This window comes from Manduca sexta, chromosome 12 (genome assembly GCF_014839805.1).
Source record: "Manduca sexta isolate Smith_Timp_Sample1 chromosome 12, JHU_Msex_v1.0, whole genome shotgun sequence".
NCBI lineage: Eukaryota > Metazoa > Arthropoda > Insecta > Lepidoptera > Sphingidae > Manduca > Manduca sexta.
The window spans coordinates 12,794,776-12,814,607 of record NC_051126.1 but is presented as its reverse complement, the minus strand read 5'-3'; the positions used below and the strand labels follow the sequence as shown (position 1 = coordinate 12,814,607).

The 19,832-nt window shown below is 37.6% G+C and overlaps 1 protein-coding gene across 1 annotated transcript in view; it reads right to left on the bottom strand.

Annotated features, from left to right (window-relative positions):
- The window catches only part of LOC115452130, a 318,239-nt gene that overhangs the window by 9,298 nt on the left and 289,109 nt on the right, over positions 1 to 19,832 (bottom strand). The window contains exons 3-7 of the mRNA XM_037437820.1: positions 10,478 to 10,631; positions 5,444 to 5,629; positions 741 to 964; positions 344 to 560; positions 45 to 248 (exon numbers count right to left, since the gene is read on the bottom strand). Coding sequence (XP_037293717.1) covers positions 45 to 248; positions 344 to 560; positions 741 to 964; positions 5,444 to 5,629; positions 10,478 to 10,631 — 985 coding nt within the window. The remainder of the gene's footprint in view (positions 1 to 44; positions 249 to 343; positions 561 to 740; positions 965 to 5,443; positions 5,630 to 10,477; positions 10,632 to 19,832) is intronic.

The following is a 19,832-nucleotide window of genomic DNA, read 5'->3' as shown; positions in this document are numbered from 1 at the left end:
AAGTGGTTGTGGTGTAGTGCGGTAGTGCGTAGTGTAGTGCGTACCCGGTAGTGGTGCAGCAGCGCGCGGTCGGTGGGCACGCCGGCGGCGGCGGCGCCGGGCGCGAGCTCCCACACGAAGTGGTTGCCGAGCTCGACGGCGTCGCGCGGCCGCAGCGCGTACTTGCTGCGGTTCTTGAGCGCGTGCGGCGTCGCCCAGCGCCGCGTCTTGCGCGCCGTCACCAGCGGCGCGCGGGCCTCGGAGTCGTCCTGCAATACACACATTGGAATAGGCATTTGCGAATCAGGCGAACAATTACTCCTGCATATTACTACACTCATCAACTACCAATACTATTTCTCACCTCCCACCGCAGATAGAAGAACGCATTCCTAAACAGGAATGCTCCGGGTGCCTTAGAAGGCGGCGAGTATGAGGCTCGCAGCGCCGCCAACAGCGCAGGCAGCGTGCGCTCGCGCCGCGGCACCACCACCTCATCCACGTCCACCACTAACAGCCAGCCTGCGGCTGCCATCGACCGGTACAGGCAGTCGTTGAACGCGGCGAACTGACCCTCCGTCCTGAAGATAATAGATACAATTAGTACCTATTTAAACAAAGGAATTATACAAAAAAATATCTATTCGTTTTTTTTAATCCACATGAAAAGCGTAATGTGGGAGCCGACAAAAAAGAACCACATTACACATGGGCTGAGTCAATATCAGTCACCTTTAATGTTTATAATCGAATAACCTCACCTAATTTCCACCTTGGAGATGATAGGCAGTTTCCACGGCAGCAGCGTAACGAGCCCCTGCCGCCGGTAGTGGTCGAGCAGGCAGCCCACCGGCGCGCTCAACGACTCGTTGTACATGTAGAAGTGGCTCGCGCCCAGCAGACGATTCATCTCGAACCACTCCACCAGCCACTCGTCGCGCGCGTACGAGAAGTGGAACGGTTTCACGCACACATGCATCGTGTCCTGGAATGGAGAGACCAATATTCATTTCTTTTTATCAGTAACTGGAGTATATAGATATAGATTATATAGATCTCATTTACATTTTAGAGCTAACTTTGAATGAAGACAGACGATTAACCGGTTCTGTTGAAGGTAAGTAACTACCACCGCGCGAAGGAACACCTATCTAATAATAAGTATGAATTAGACAAGCCTCACCTTGTAGAAAGTCACCACCGCGAAGATTCGGAAAAAAAATATATTATGAAGTAGCAGCTCAGTAGGTCGGCATGATTGTGTCGAATGGCATGAGATGGCCATCTGTTGCTATTCGATACTTTATGTGGACAGCATCGCGCTCACCATCGGGTGCAGTGCACTCATTTTGTCGTTTTTTTACATTTTGATTAAAATATATTCAAGTAAATAAATTGCTGAATCAACAGGCTTCAGGGCTTTAGGAGTTCGGAACCCAATGCATGGTGCCAGTCACTGGTACGCATAAACCACTATTTAAGTACCACCTAAACCATAACTGTCCTTTATAGTAAAATATATTATCGCTTAAAGTTACAGCTGCCGTGTGACCTCGTTATATTAATACGTGTAATCGATGTAATTGCATTATTCTCGGTAAAATAACAGTTCGTGCATCGTTATAAAACGCTGTAAATTGTAATAAGTGGCATGAATTATAATAATGGCGGTCTTATAATAAATTCACGGGCAACGGTTGAATCGCCTTGCAATTTCCCTGTTAACATTCATGATTAGATTAATTCATTCACGAAGACGCGCCCCGCTATCTTTTGAGCGGGGGTGATGCGGGGTGTCGCGGGGTGTCGCGGGGTAAGGGGAATAAGCCTAATACGTTCCCTGACGCTATCAATCGTGGTGTGCGTGTGCATTTACGCTGCTGACGCACACTGTAAGCATTAGGGAAATTTGTGGGGGGCGTCTTCGTAAATGAAATTATATATTCGTCTAATGACAAATTACCACTGACACGTTTCGCCAAATCGCAGGCTTGTCCAGGTGACCCCTAGCCAGTCGAATTTATAATGCCGACCTTTTTGCACACAATGCTATTTTAAGATATTCGTAATTTAGTAGCCAAGAAGTTGATTCTAATGATACGTCATCGGTACTAAAATAAAAATTAACACATGTGACAACGATACCAAGGCAACACCTGTTAACATTACACACTACAAATATTAGAGCCACGATAAATCTTAATCAAATACGGCAGAAATTCTTTAAATGCAAGTTGTATATTTTTAAATAACTAAAGACCTATTCTTGATTGAACAAACATTTTTTTCTAAAATCGCTAATTATCATAATTATAGTTTTCGAAGTTGCTAAAAGTTTTAATTCTTAATAAGACTCTTAATAATATATTCTTGACCGAAACCATATTTCTATAACTGTTAAGTATTATAATTATAGTTTTCGAAGTTGCTAAACGTTTTAATTCCTAATAAGACTCTTAATAATATATTCTTGACCGAAACCATATTTCTATAACTGTTAAGTATTATAATTATAGTTTTCGAAGTTGCTAAACGTTTTAATTCCTAATAAGACTCTTAATAATATATTCTTGACCGAAACCATATTTCTATAACTGTTAAGTATTATAATTATAGTTTTCCAAGTTGCTAAACGTTTTAATTCCTAATAAGACTCTTAATAATATATTCTTGACCGAAACCATATTTCTATAACTGTTAAGTATTATAATTATAGTTTTCGAAGTTGCTAAACGTTTTAATTCTTAATAAGACTCTTAATAATATATTCTTGACCGAAACCATATTTCTATAACTGTTAAGTATTATAATTATAGTTTTCCAAGTTGCTAAACGTTTTAATTCCTAATAAGACTCTTAATAATATATTCTTGACCGAAACCATATTTCTATAACTGTTAAGTATTATAATTATAGTTTTCGAAGTTGCTAAACGTTTTAATTCCTAATAAGACTCTTAATAATATATTCTTGACCGAAACCATATTTCTATAACTGTTAAGTATTATAATTATAGTTTTCCAAGTTGCTAAACGTTTTAATTCCTAATAAGACTCTTAATAATATATTCTTGACCGAAACCATATTTCTATAACTGTTAAGTATTATAATTATAGTTTTCGAAGTTGCTAAACGTTTTAATTCCTAATAAGACTCTTAATAATATATTCTTGACCGAAACCATATTTCTATAACTGTTAAGTATTATAATTATAGTTTTCCAAGTTGCTAAACGTTTTAATTCCTAATAAGACTCTTAATAATATATTCTTGACCGAAACCATATTTCTATAACTGTTAAGTATTATAATTATAGTTTTCGAAGTTGCTAAACGTTTTAATTCCTAATAAGACTCTTAATAATATATTCTTGACCGAAACCATATTTCTATAACTGTTAAGTATTATAATTATAGTTTTCGAAGTTGCTAAACGTTTTAATTCCTAATAAGACTCTTAATAATATATTCTTGACCGAAACCATATTTCTATAACTGTTAAGTATTATAATTATAGTTTACGAAGTCGCTAAACGTTATAGTTCTTATAAAGATCGTGTAAAAATCCAATTTTTACTTGTGTATTACTAACAGGAGTAGTGGCGCAGGGTGAAATTTTCCGAAAAGGAACCCGACGCAACTTATAGGTACTAATGCGTAAATATGGTCTGCAAATCATTCTGTTGATAATGAGGTTTTACATTAATTACGAAAGGGAAGACGGCAAAAGTTATATGGACCCTTTGCCAGAGAACAGCAGTGTATAATAATACCAGCCCTGTATTATATACTGCTGAGCACGGGCCTCCTCTACTACTGAGAGGGATTAGGCCTTAGTCCACCACGCTGGCCTAGTGCGGGTTGGTAGACTTCACACACCTTCGAAATTCCTGTAGAGAACTTCTCAAATATGCAGGTTTCCTCACGACGTTTCCCTTCACCGATAAAGCAAACGATAATTCACAAAGAACACACACATAATTTTTAGAAAATTCAGAGCCCTTGGCTTTTGAACCTGCGGGCTTTCGTCTCGGCAGTCCGTTCCACAACCAACTAAGCTATCGTCGCAACATGAGTGAATAAATAAACGAAATGCAATCCAAATATAGCGTGATCGAACTAGATATACAATAAAAGAATCTGATATATAGTATTGTATCATCCCACCGAGGTTCAACTCAATGAAAAACTACCCTCGTTCGCGCAGTCGGATAAAAACAGTTCGCACGCCGCTCGCGTGTTTATCCAACACTACGCAACCCACATTTACGTGCTGTATTGTGTAACTGTTTAGTAATACATGCAACGCTTAATATGCAGTGTAAATAACACTTGTATATTAGATTAGCCTTGTGTACACACATATATGTATGTGTGTATACTGTATAGTATATATATTTTCATTTCAACTGCGGTTTGAATTTTATTTTAACGGTGTCAGGCTTCATTTTCCATTGGCATTTTTTAACCAGTTTTATCCTTTCTTAGTTACGTTAAAAAGCTTTAAAAATTTTATGCTTCTAGGACCCTTTAGCCAAGGCGATGTTATATGCATGGTCGGTCAGTCAATAAGTATTTAAAATTATATTGGCCTATAAAACAAGTTGATCTTCATAGTAAGCATAAAGCAGTTCCAGTAGTATTGAGTAATGAAAAACAGTTACAACTTCAGGACCATTTTTCACAATGCATATCGACGTTTTTCGGATACCTAACATCCTATTATCATTTTACCAGTTCTGGCTGTTACTTTTATCAAAAATATATTATTTTTGTTAAGATGTTTGTTTGTAAATAAATTGGATTACTTAACTTACAGCTTATTATTTCCGTTCTCATCGGATTAAACAATCATTCAATCAACCATTGACGTATATGTTCAAAATATGAACTAAAATGACAACCAAAACGTCACTGTTATAACCTATAAATATTCACATGAACAACAAATAATTTTACTTATTTAACTAAAATATTTTAATCACATCCATTATTTACGATTCGAGTTTTTATGTTATAAGCGCCACTCTGTACACTGCCACTCACACTGTGACTGCCTTGGAGGCGTAGTTGTACTGCATGCGCGGTACAACAGCGCCCTGAGGTCCTGGGTTCGAATCCCGGGTCGGGCAAAGTGATATTTGGGTTTTTCTGCTCAGTATTAACCTGGAGTCTGGAATTCGGGCCCGATATGGCGATAGGCTCGCCCTCTATCACATCATGGGACGGAACACACTTGACGAAAAGTGAGTGCCCTAGTTGCGCCTCTGCGTATCCCTTCGGGGATAAATGCATGACTTTGTTTGTGTGTGCCATTCCGTACACAACCACAAGCTGTCAATATTGTCCACACTAAAGTCAGTTTGAATGGATTGCAGTTCAATTCAATTAAACACAATGAATGTTCGGAACGCCAAATCTAGTACGTAGATATATCGATGCCTATAACAGAGTGTACACATTACCTCAATCCCAGCGCGCGGCTCCGTGTCCAGTATGGTGAGGAGGTTGGTAGCCGGTCGGTTGGGCGCGTTACTGGCGAGGACCGAGATCGACGCTCCGACCGTGTCCTGGGGCTTCACGCCGGTGTTCCGCAGCAGGCATAGCACGTACGTGGCGCTGTATTTCAAGTTCCAGTTCTCGCGGATCGCCTGAAAATTATGCATATATTTTTATTGTTGTATACTAATCATTTGCAATCCATACTTCTATATTTGATATCTTGGGGTTCTTGACTTGGGTATAAATCAGCTATTTCACGGGGGTAACAAACAACCTAATTATAGGATCTTAACAAAAAGTAACAGAGCTGTCATTGAAAATTGTAAGGCTATTGTACAATATAATAAAGATGTTTGTATTTGCTTGTATTGTTTCGACAACATTTTGAAGGTGGATAAAATTAGTTTTCCACATAGATCTCAGGGGTGATAATATTGAAAAGATTAGGAACCACTGGTTTATATTATAAATGCGATAGTAACTCTATCTGTTATACTTTCAAAGTTAAACCACTGAACCGATTTCGATGAAATTTGATATGGCAATATCTTAAGACCCTGGTAAGGGCATAGGGACTTTTCGTCCTTGGAAAATATATATCCGAAGTTTAATTCTAGGAAAACTTGACGAAGACGCGCAAAAAAGGTAGTCTACCATTTAAAAAATACTCGTTTATTTACGCATTTTTCCGTACGATAAGCAGATATGCAACTAGTGTACGTATACTTCGCCATATTCATTCAAAACCTATCAGTAAAACAAGCACAAAATGCAAGCCCTGACCTGGAGTTAAAAAAAATATCACTTTTTCCGACTCGGGATCGAACTTGAGACTCCATTGCAGTCGTACTATCATACAACTACGCCATCGAAGCAGTGTAATCATTTACATTAATAGTTGTCCGACTTATAATAATAGTCAGCCCCATATTATATACTGTCCCACTGTTGGGCACGGGCCTCTCTACTATTATTATGTCCGACTTATACGGATACGAAACCTCACCGTTCAAACTACTACGTCTTCACTAGATTAATTAATCAATTGAATACTACGGCAATTAAAAGGATAGTAAATAACGTGTCACTTCATAAAGAATTTCGCACCGTTCAATCAACCCACACATTTTCTTACACATAAATATGTATGCGAGTAATTCCATATTATTTCACTACCTTCGCTTCATCCATCATCAGACTACTTACGAAAGGGTTACGCATCGAAAAACGCAAACAGAACTCTAAGGGTACGTAATTAATTATGTATTTGTGTAACACAATATAAATTTTGCAATAACAAAATATTAAAGAAGCAAAAATTGTTTTATCACGCAAACATTCTGGAAATGTCTTAATTGCGTTGTTCTGTATTTCAACACAATATTTTTTGAATGTGATATATTCGGGAAGAAAATTTTATCTTCAATATTACTCAGGACAAAGAACAGAACATATACTGTTGGGATAATAATATGTTTGTTAGGGTATCTGTAATACTTGAAAACACTGACCGTTTGACAAACCGAGTTAGTTATTCATAGACAGGCCTAGCAGTTAGTTGGTGAAATATATGTAAAAGTATTTCTGAAGTCAGAAATGGTTATTTTTATTTTAAACCAAAATAGCTCCAAGATCCTAATAATACTGATAAGGAATTGTATCCGACACATCACTGAGAACAGAGAAGGAGTAAAGCATGAGCGGCATGGGCCTCCACCCTCGGCATCACGCCTCAAGAAATGGGACAATTGAAACTGAGACCGCAAGTAAAGATTTTACTCACAATAAAACAAAATTCCTTGGAACATATTAAAGACATCTGCTAATTTCTAATGACCGAAAAGATAACACACAGGTGGTAGGTCTCTCATATGTGAGAGTCCGCCTGGGTAGGTACCTACTACCGCAAAGTTTATTTCTGCCGCCAAGTAGCAGTGTGTAGTCACTATTGTGTTCCGATTTGAACAACATTGTATCCAGTGTAACTACTGGACACAATAAGACTTAACATCTCATGTCCCAGAATGGCGAGCGCAGAGGAATACCAAACAATACTTTGTAATTCAAGGTGTTGGATGGTGTTTCTGCTGTTTATGGGCGGTCGTATCGCTTACCATCAGGCGAACGGCAAGCTAGTCTCGTCATTCAATGCAATGAAAAAAAAACAACATAACAGAGCCATTCTTTACATTAAATTAAATATAACAGAAGTGGGTACATTATATCGTTTTCTTTTCAGCCGAGCTTAGCACTCTACGTACGAACACTCAACGCTTACCGACACTCGGTGAAATGTGCCACTCCGTATATTATTTTTAGTATAAAAACTGCGCCCTTACAAACAACGTGGGGTCTAATTCTTAAGTAGTAGACATTTTTATCTGATAGATATGTCGACATTTTGCTGGCTCATTATTATAAGGTGTATGTTATATTTGTGTGTAAATTAAATTATACAATATATCACATGATAATATATCTATATATTTTTTTTCAATGAAAATTTCCAATAATCCCGAAGGCAAATAAATGAGGAACCATGAAAATCGCCTATATTTTTTACTTTTATATTCAACTTTCGCGTTTATAATATTAGTAAGGAGAAAGATAAGTAAGATGTTTTTAAAGTACATAAAAATATATATTTTTTATTATTTAAAAATCTTTAAAATACTCCAATAAACATCTCACTTACATCCCTAATAATTAATAATATTCAATGACATTTTTCTTTACATTACGAAACATTGTCCCCCTTATTCATAGACGTTATTTATCTAAGGACGGTGGATTGCTGTGATAACAAGTCTGTTTCTCAGTGCTGACGGCATGGCAGCCTTCGCAGTTCGTAGACATAGGGCCGTTGTGATTGGCTCATATTGAGATACAACTTGAATCTAGTTGGCTGTCAGAGAAACAAAGCTCCACAAACAGCAAGCTGTCAGATAAACAAAGCTGAGAAACAGACTTATTATCACAGCAATGCTCCGTTCTTAGATAAATAACGTCTATGAATAAGGGGGTTAGTCTATGTATCTATTTATTAGATAAAAATATCTACTTCGTCAAAATAAGACCCCAGCACCGCATTTAATTCCACATTCCAAAACCGCATCTAGCATGCCGTTTGGTATAAAAGTAAAAATAACTTCATACAACTAAGCGAAGTAAAGCGTTATATTTTGAATGCAGCGGCCGCCTGTGAATGGTATACGCGAGGCTCTTTGTACCAAATAGGCTTTGTACGAGATTGTGAAGCACACGGAAGACGACCAGCTCCGCTTTATTAATGTTTATATTTGAACGTTTTGTATTTAGGTGGAACCTGTGAATGCTGGACTAAATGTCACACATTTATTTCGTAGTTTTTGCAAAATTTCATACCAATTCAACCAGTTGACTTTTGTAAGATTCACCGCGAAATAAATACGTGACTGCAGTCCGTTCATTTTGTCAGAGTCCTTATAATTAATTAATAATGAAAATGTATTTATTTATCTATACAACGTAAGATACCCGTCAAAACGAAGCTTGAAAAATATTTGCTAATTGAATCACTTCAAACTAAATCACAGTTTCGCTGAGCCCCATCTTCCAATGCAAGGGATGCACATTTTATGCAATAATGTTATAAATTATCTTGCCTAAATGCTTACAGAAAGTCTTATAAAATTCCATTTGAAAATTCTTATGTTATCAACGATGGAAAAGAAAAGAACTTTGTGAGAAAATAAACTGTCATTGCAGTTAGATAATAAAGACAGCGAATGATCCCATAACGCTCTCATTTTATCTCACTCTAATATTTAAAGCTATATTTAGGCTAGCAAACTTTCTTTCACCAATATATAAGAAGAACTTTCAGATGCTTTTACTATAGCGGGAAAATTTCAATAATTCTATACACACGCGACTCGCCACAAATGCTGCAAGTTTCAAAATTTGCAGAAGTCACTTTGCCATAACTGTTTACGTGGTAAAAACAGCTTGCGCAAGATTACTGCTGCAAGTTATCTTGCTAATCTAAACCTTGCTAGATCAATTTCTGCCCCATTGTTCAATTCATTCTGGAACTAATTTCATACAAGTTTTTCACTCGTGTAATTTTTTATTCCGTTTAGTTAAATTAACTTATAAAACAACATAGGGAGCAACTTTTACTACGAGTTTAAAGATTTACTCGCTCCACATTGTTGCACAGGAATCCTAAAGCTAGGCGAAACTTTAGTAGTTTAAAAGAACATAGTTTAAGTAACGAAAAGGTGCTCGACTGCGGGAAGTTTAATTAAAAGCGGTCAGAACTAATCAAATATCTTTTAAGGCTTCTGGTGAGGTTGGTTTGGTACAAGAAAGTCCATTAGGTAGCACCTACAATATCTTAGTTAAGTGGTAACTCTTTCAAAAGCACTTACAATAAACATTAATCTTGAGCTTCGCCATCGGAGGGACATTCATTTTTTTATATTTATATTCACATTTTTTTATTAAAAAAAATATACAAAAAAAATATATTTTTTTAAATAGAATAAACATAAACAAATCAAGATATAGAAACAAAATCGACAAGTACACAACACAATGACAAATAGGTGTGGGTGACAAAAAACAAGTTCAACTAAAAAAAGCAGTCGAAACTACCCTTATTCTTTATGTTTACATTTTTTCTATACCTCGATATGTAATATTAGAGTATACTCGTGGAAGGTACTCTTCAGCGAGTGTAACATTAAACACAAACAAAACAAAACAATAGCCACCACTGAATGCCTCTAGCATAAATCTTTTACTGGTGGTAGGTCTGTCTTTCTTGAATAGTCTAGAAGTTCTACTTTCCTTTCGACTTCTTTCGCCACTACAACTCTTGTAAGCCAGGATCAGCAGTGGCACGCATTATAACACCGAGCAGTGAAGCTCGGCGAGTCTCAGAAAAATCCAATATGTCATTTTCCCGCAACGATATTAATCAAATAGAAAGATAGAGAATGAAAATACCAGACCTTAACCCTGGCCTTGAGCGTGACGGTGCGGTTGTCGTGCAACCAGAGGCGGCAGGAGACGGGGTCGGCGCCTCTAGTCTTGGTCGCCGCGATGATACGCACCGCGGCCACCGTGCGCCGCTCCACGTACGCGGAGTACACGTAGAATCTGAACCTGGAGGGAGAAGGATATTCAGTATAGACAGATGTGAGTTAAAACTAGAAGAATGCCCTTATTTTGATGGTGGGGATCAGTAAGCTTCGAAATATTCTGATCTATAAAGTAATATGTCTCATCGTCTGCCAACGATGGAGCCACAATCTAAAAATTGAATTGAATTGAAGTAACATATCTAATGTCCCTTGCTGTTAACACAGATATGGCTATTTTGGATCGTAGAGGAATCCGATGCTGAACAATGTATTTATTTATTTAATACTTTATTGTAAACCATAAATATTAAAAAACAAATCAAATATGTATACATATGGTGGAAATAATTTAAACATGGGTGGAACAAATGGCGGTCTTATCGCTCGAATGTATAATACAGGGCTAGCATTGCTTTTCTGTGCATATTGTCTCATATTGTACGTATGCCTATTGTAATATTAGAATTACGGTTAACACTCATTCATTACATATAATTCATTAATTCAAACCTAATCTAATTACAACGACCCGTTCCCTTTTCATACTTTATATTTAAAACAATCTTTCGATGAATGACGTACCCTTCGCTTTAGAACCAAAAGCTTTATTTAGTTCTTACCTCTTTTTAACGGTAAAATGCAAATTTCCTCAATTATTTTACAGAGAACGCAGCACGGTACGTACAACAATCCCACTAGAAATCTACGAAACAAAGCGACCCTTGACAAATCATGCTCCATTTTCTATTCAACCCCCACACATTCCGTAACGCACGACACGTAAACTACGCGATACAGACACGGTGACGCGGACAATACATATGTGTGTACACTAAACTAGTGTATATACTGCATATGTGTTGAAGAGTGAATGAATTCGCGCGGAGTAGTTTTGTGGCGAAAGTACACTACCGGTAAGAGTTGCGAATTATGTGTTATCGAATCCTGGGTGTGTGTAGTGTATATGTGGTGTGTGGAAGGAGTAATAATGTGAATTGGTAGATGCAATGGAAATCGCGTTACATTTTATTTAAAGGGACTAAACGTTGGAAATGAAATAATAATAATATCAGCCCTATAATATATACTGTCCCATTTCTGGGCACGGGTCTACTCTACTATTGAGAAGTATTAGGCCTTAGTCCACCACGCCAGCCCAGCGCGGATAGGTAGACTTCACAGACCCTTAAAATTCTTAAAGAGAATTTCTCGGATATGCAGGTTTTTTCACGATGATTTTCTTCATCGTTAAAGTAAGTGTTCATTCACAAAGAATGCACACATCAGTTTAGAAGTCAGAGGTGTGTGCGCCCTTGGGATTTGAACCTGCAAACATTCGTATGTTGTGAATGTCTCTTGAAATCCAGCAACACATCCACCATGACTCGTTCAAACTTCTAAATACCGTTGTTTCTATTTATGGGCGGTCATATCCCTCACGATCAGGTGAGCGGCATCGTCACGTCATTCAGTTGTAATTTAAAAAAAAAAACATTTACCCTAAGGCCCTCCCATGCAGCAGTGACAGCAGTGCGTGGTGCGGACGTGACAACATCCGGCCGGAAGCGCACTCCACACTGCACGCTCAATCAACAACACATGAGATATGTCCGCGTTTGTTTTTACTTTACATGCGTTTAAAATGCTCGCATTGTTCTGCATTCATTTTTAACCCGGTTACAATGCATATCGGGTATGTTTAAAACAATCACATTTATTGTGCAGGATGGGACAATGTCCCAAAACAAATTAGAGCGACAAATCTCCGATCATAATGGGAGTAAATCATTTTAAAGCTCAGACGGCGCATTGAGTAGGGTTGGTGTAGGGCACACATTTTTTATCTGTAATATCATTCATGTCAATGCCACTTTTATCACGAATACAGAATAGTATTCATCAAAACATCAGCAAACACTAGTATACTAGTTACTGGAGGTAGGTCTCTCATATGTAAGAGTCCGCCTGGGTTGGTTCCACCGCAATGTCTATTTCTGCCGACAAGCAGCAGTGTGTCATCACTGTTGTGTTCCGGTTTGAAGGATATTGTAGCCAGTGTAACTACTGGACATAATAAGACTTAACATCTCATGTCACAAGATGGCGAGCACTGTGGAATATAAAACAATACTTTATAATTCAAGGTGTTGGATGGTGTTTCAACTGTATATCTGCGGGGCGAACGCAAGCTCGTGACGAGCATTCAAAGTAATAAAAAAAAATCAGATAAAAAAATTGTGAATTGCTAATTCATTTATTTCATCGGTGACGCTCTGGTACCAAATCAGGTGGCCCTCACACACCCATACAGTAACACCACGTGCCATTATGCTAATCACCGTAGCTAATTAATTAATAAGTCACGCTCATTACCAACCGCAGTTAAAACTATCGATCATTGATAAGAATGACGGTTAACAGTGTTATTTAACAAATATTGACGTTGTTTGATGGAAATTAACCAAGATTTGGTGCACAATAACCACATAAAAACTACATTATAACATATGATGCGTATTATAATCGCTAATTAGAATAGAATCCTGGTGGAAGGACATATTTTATATCCACCCGGATAGCAACCACCACACGAGGTGTTAAAACCCGCCATAGGGGCTCACGAAAGTGTGTCGCGTTCCGGGATCGGCCTGTGTATATCCGGTTCCAACAGACCGGCATAATTGTGTCGCTGCCGAAGGGTTATCATCACTAGTCAGTCGAGATTCTATTGGACCCCACTCCACTTACCATCAGGTGCAGTATAGTCCATTGCCGTGCTCATAAAAAATACATAAATTAGGCTGAAGCCTATTCTGCTGCTGCTTGGCACATAAAGACAGAACGGCAATACATAAAAAGATGAACCATACAAGAGACCTATCATTTAGAAAGTAGTATATGGCTGGTAAAGCATTATTTATTAAATAATATTTGAAAATAATTGTGACTGGGGTTTTCCATCTTAAAAATTACTCAGTCGCAGCTCGGATTCAGGAAGTTGGCGGTGTGATACCCCCGTGCCTCGGAAAGCACGTAAAGCCGTTGGTCCTGCGCCTAATCTTTCTCCGGTCATGTCGGATTGCCGTCTCACCGAACTATGAGAGTGAAGGAACAGAGAGTGCACCTGTGTACTGCGCACACACTTGTGCACTATAATATATCCTGCGTACCTGGCTGATCTCCGTTGAGATTGACCGCCGTGGCCGAAATTCGGGTAGGAGGGATTCATTCATTTATTAAATAAAACGTTTTCATATGATATCTCGATTTTTTATATTTTACTCCCGACGTTACAAAGGCTTTGCAGCCTTCATTGTCACAGGCCGAAAAGATGCGTAGGTCGTCCAAAAATTTATTACAAAATCTGCATTCATTTTACTATTACAGAAAATTTAAATTAATCATTGGGGATTAATAAAAGCTAAAAAACCGCGATAAAATCCGTTAATAATTATACGTAGTTAATACAATAGCTTCGGAGTTTGAACCTTATTTGTATATAGGTCTAGGGTAAGATTTGCCCAGCCTACTTTAACCTAGTTCGATTATGTTCAGTAAATTTAGTTGATATATTATTCAATATCGAATACCTACATATGTAATTATTGTTACATGGATCCTGTCATGGCCAATTATCATTTCATACACATAACCGATAACATTAGCAATAGAGAGCATAAAAAAATTATAATCGATCAATACATATTATAAAAAGTCCCCAATAGCCGTATGCCTGTATGTGATCGATTTTCTCAAATTCTACTAAACGGATTTTTATGAAATTTTGTATGGAGATAGTATAAAACCCTGGGAAGGTTAAAGACTACTTTCTATTCCGGGAAACTCCTTCACTCGAACGAAGCCGAGAGAAAAAGCTAGTTATTTAAAAAACATGTGAATGCGCGTGCGCATATCAAAACTCTCCCACAAACGTAACCTACACAATCTAATGCCGGTTAATTAGTACCTAAATATGTAATTGCAATTTGCAATTCCAGCTGATTAACCCTTAATTAACTTGGTTAATGATACCTTCTACTAACGATACGGAGCAATTAGTGTTAACCAATAAAAAAATCTGATAGGCATTTGAATGCATGCTTCACCATATTGAAAGAAAAAGAACTGAACGTTTAAATATCTACACACTTTTCAATTATTATTGTGTGTGATTAAGGCCTCGGCGTAGTTGTAGTATGTTACGATTGCAGTGGTGGGACCTCGGGTTCGTTTTCCGGGTCGGGCCAACTGATGTTGAGTTTTTCTACTCAGCGTCAACCAGAGTCTAGAATTTGTGCTCGATATGGCGATAGGCGCGCCCCTTATAACGTCATGGGACGGAATACACACGGCGGAATGTGGGTGCACCTGTTGCTCCTCTGCCTATCCCATCCCTTCGGAGATATAAAACCTATAAATGAAAAGACCTATTTGAAAAGTATACGCTATTTCCTTACTTGTTTCACAATGATTAACTGTGTAAAACATATTTGACAGCTAATTTAAATAATGCTCATTTCATTACTATTTATTTGAAAGCACAGTTAACAGTATGAATAATGTATTTTTCACATCATGAAATAGGTTTTTAGTTTTTTCATTCAACAATTCAAGAAAAGTTCATTTTTAGCGCGAAATATTTTCGGCCCATTGAATCTATTTCCACTAAAACTAGAACTTGCATACCCCGCTTTTTTAATCTAACTTTAGAGAATAAATCGCACACCAATACGCATTAACTAACGCCTGACCAGCTAAATAAGAAACCTGCTTGAGAAGCGCCACTTTTGCTTTTTCATTTTAAAGTGAACGTTGTCAATACAAGAAATGAGTTTCATGTTATCACATGGAGAGGTTTTATATTTTCCTGGCCAGGCTAAACATAGGTAGATCACCATACAAACAATTCAGCGTATACCAAAGCCCGTACAAACTACCCGCTCATTTCCGAAACCATATCTGCATATCACCCGCGATGACATCTGCCAAGTCCGTCATGTCGGCTGCTGCCCGCCCGACCAGAAACGCACGCTCGCGATGCTTTCGAATCTCATTTCGCAATCTCGTTTGCATTCAGCGCGATTAAATGCGTGAAAATTCCACGAAGCTCGTAATGATGCAGCTCTTGAAGTTAAACTTTAAAGATCTCGGAATTCTTAATTCAAATATGAAAATCATATGTCAAGTGTGGGCGGTTGGGAAAATAAATACTTTCATTTTTTTATGTATAATCTCTTTAATCTATTTGTATACAACGTCAAACGTCAATTACCACAGACATAAAAAAAAAAACAAAAAGAAAATGGCCGCATTACCATTAAAATGCTTATTGGTAATAAGTTCAAACACAACTAGACGCAGTCGGCTAGTAATTCAGTTAAATAAAGACTAGCCTCGAGACAAACTTGGATGGATTGATTGCGACAAAACAAACGCCTAGAATCGGCCAATAACTACTTAGCAAATAGACAACGCAAATAAAACGAAGAGCCGAAGTGATCCACCTGGTACTCTACATGACAATTGTTTTCAAAAGTCTGTTTGTTTTTATAGTACTGTTAGGATAAAAATATTGTTGTGAGGGTATTTGTGACACGTTTTACTATAAAAGACTTGACGTTTGATAGACCTAGGCAGTGGTTCATTGACAGTCGTATCGGTCGTTTGGTTTATGTAATATTTGTGAAAATATATCCATAATCAGTGATACTTCTTTTTATTTTTATTTTAAGTTTTGCAAATTATAATATACAAATTCATGTATGACGACTTCCATTCTGCATAGAATATTGTAAAAGTATAAGAAATATATTGTGAACTAAATATTATATAAAAAAAACGATGTAAAAGTAGTAGCAACTAAAGTAGTATTGCATGCCGGTACCTATCTAGCTAGATTGTATTGGAACATTTTTGTATTTAAAAACCACCCGTATATTAAGTACCTACATTCTGCAATAAAGGATTTATATTTCTATGATAAAAATCGCCTCAGTTTCTAACAGCACTAATAAAGTAAATTGGAACATTACTGCTTCGGTGGCATGGTATTGCGTATAACGTACTACTGTCGTACAGGGCCCTTATTCTGTATGCTTGTGTAAACGCGTAACACGGCCGTGTCATGTTATCTCCGAGAAATGTGCGTGGAATGGTATTCTGTAAGTCAAATTTCTATAGTCCTAAACATGACGCGTTGTGTTACGTGCTTGTTACACACTGTCAAAATAACGTGCGGGATAGAGAATAAGACCCCTGAGATCTCATGTCCGGTCCCCGTGTCGAAAAATTCATCATTGTGTGTTATTAATATCAGCCCTGAGTCTAAATTGTGCCCGATAATGACAATATGTTATTATTTGTGACGTTATATATTGATATTTGGGCGTGTAACCTTTACAAACTATTGTAAAAGAAAAAAGGCGTTGTCATTTTCAATTACGTTTTTTGCACCCTATCAAGGCATTAGCTATCAATAGCGAAGAGTACATAATAATAATATCAGCCCTGTATTATATACTTGCCCACAGCTGAGCACGGGCTGCGTCCTCTACTACTGAGAGGGATTAGGCCTTAGTCCACCACGCTGACCAAGTGCGGATTGGTAGACTTCACACACCTTCGAAATTCCTATAGAGAACTTCTCAGATGTGCCGGTTTCCTCACGATGTTTCCCTTCACCGTTAAAGCGAACGATAAATTCACAAAGAATACACACATGATTTTAGAAAAGTCAGAGGTGTGTGCCCTTGGTATTTGAACCTGCGGACATTCGCCTTGGCAGTCCGTTCCACACCCAACTAGGCTATCGCCGCTTTTTTTTGCGAAGACTACATATAATCCAATTCCTGTCGGTTTTCCTTTCGTAATTTATGTAAAATCTAATTATCGATTTCTTATGTTTACGCGAATGTTAGACATTGAAATTAAACTAATTTTCCGGATTCTATCGCGGCGTTTTGATTTTTATTTTTCTCCCTGAAGAAGAATTTCGTCATATTAAATTTTAAAGGCCGAAATATCCATGATTATTAATTATTTTTACGTTTTTCTTTCAACTGCGAGAACTAATCACTAACTAGACGTGAATTTAAATTCTTTACTTGCCAATACTTGTTTAGTTACCCAGATTAAAGGTGAAACAAAATGTATGAAAATGGACCTTGAGGTATCGCCTTAATACCTACATTATGTTGTGTAGAATTTCAGAAAATTTCACCCTTCGCCGCTGTTGGCTATACCAGCTCGAACCGTCCATGGTTTGACAGGTGTCAACTGTCATCAAGGGTCGCGTGGCGAGCGACGCTATCGCTCGAGCATCGCGTCCACTGCCCAGATAGATTTCCTGTCGGATAGCGCGCGAGAAATGTGCCTGTTTTTATTTCTACCCTACTTTTAAATGTCTGAAGATAAGGGAAAAATAAAATAAATAAGTTTTTTCTTCGAGACCGCAAATAGCATATGGTCATCCGATGGTAAGTAGTTTTCACTGTATCAAAAATATCAAAGATGACAACCATGCACTGCCGTCTTTTGAGTAAAGGTAAGTGAAGTTGGAGAAGATGAAACAATACGAATTGTTAGTGTAACAACGCGTGGGATACCAGTTAATTTGGTACAACATTAAGTACACCCAAACTGATGTTAAGTAAACATCTATTTGCCTATAGGTTTGTACATGCATCACATAAAAACTGGAATTGAATGCAGTTTTTACCGATACATTGTTAGAGGTTTTACTTAAAATATAGGCTCCATTATATCCTGAAAATAATTATTCACCCGGGCGGAGCCGCGCTTAAAAGCTAATCTATAATATAGCTAAATAATATGTCGACTGACGAGATATCGAGTTTTCAATGAACGCAAGAATTAAAGAGGTTTTTATCCCACTAGAACCATCTATGATCAGTGCAACTACTGGCACAGATGTATGCACTATGTGAGTCGGTCAGTAGTTCGCGTGGCAGTTTTCACTCGCAATTCGCCTTCTGTCACAAGATTACTCGCGCCACTGACACTATTTTAGAAAGGGGTCAGTACCACACACGGCCTACAAAGACTATCTAGCTGTGAGAACTCGCCTTGTTTACAGCAGAGCTGTTTTAAGAAACTAATCTTACCTTTGAGTGAAATCTTAAGTAGACATCTAAAATATTGAACTATTTAATAAACAAAGCTTGAGATGTGATTTAAGCGTTTGTTTACTGGGGTGGGCGCTATTTACTAAACAAACTTGGCTGTCAAAATTCATCACAGATTATAATAACTCAAGGTATAACTTGAGCTGTTGATATGTGTTTAATGCGCGAATATAATTTTAAAAACTATCAGCAGTGGCTCGTGGCTTATCTATTGTATTCAATTCGTCCTATATTTGTTTTTGATAGCTGTGAGCAACCCAAATATAATAAAATAAAATATCTTAAGGTGTTAGCTTTAACTTGACAGCGCCTAAGCGGATATGACACTTCACAGCGAACCTGAATTGCATCTGTTAATCCGGTGCTTGGTACCTCATCACACAATGACAGAGAGAAGCTAAGCTTGTCAATACGAAGTCAACAGCTATATAATCAACTCACAAATTAGTGTGATTAAGGGGCATTGTGAAACTTAATTACCAATATGTTAGAATGACCATCGCAGTTCCATGTAGGTCATAATAAATGATTATAGTTCAAACGTTGATACAGTCCTAGGTCAGTTATTTATCATCAGTCAAGCGAGTTTGTCCCGTCCTTCAACCGTACAACAGTGTCAATATAGTTGCACTACCAACAATTAACAGACTATGTTGTATGTATACAGTGTCAACACGTAGGTGGGAGCAACATATTTGTTTTGTGTGACGTTCTCATTAAATGATTAAAACCGAGTGGAAACTCGCTCGCTCTAATTAATCGCATTGACAACTAACTGACCCAGTTGCGGTCACTTCCGGTCGCATCGCCCGAATGTATAAACTTTTAAAAAACGAACGTGGCTGTGTGTGCCAGTGTTTATAGATAATTATTTAATGGAATAAAGTTGAAGTATACTGAAAAACGGAGGATTTTATTTATCAACTAACTATAGCTCGCGTCATCGCCCGCGTGAAAAAGTTTTTGCCGGATAAATGTCCCGCTTTATATTTTCCCGGGATAAAAATAGCCTATACAATTCAGGAGTAATGTCGCGTCCTAATAGTGAAAAAAAAACAAATCGGTTTAGTAGTTGCTGT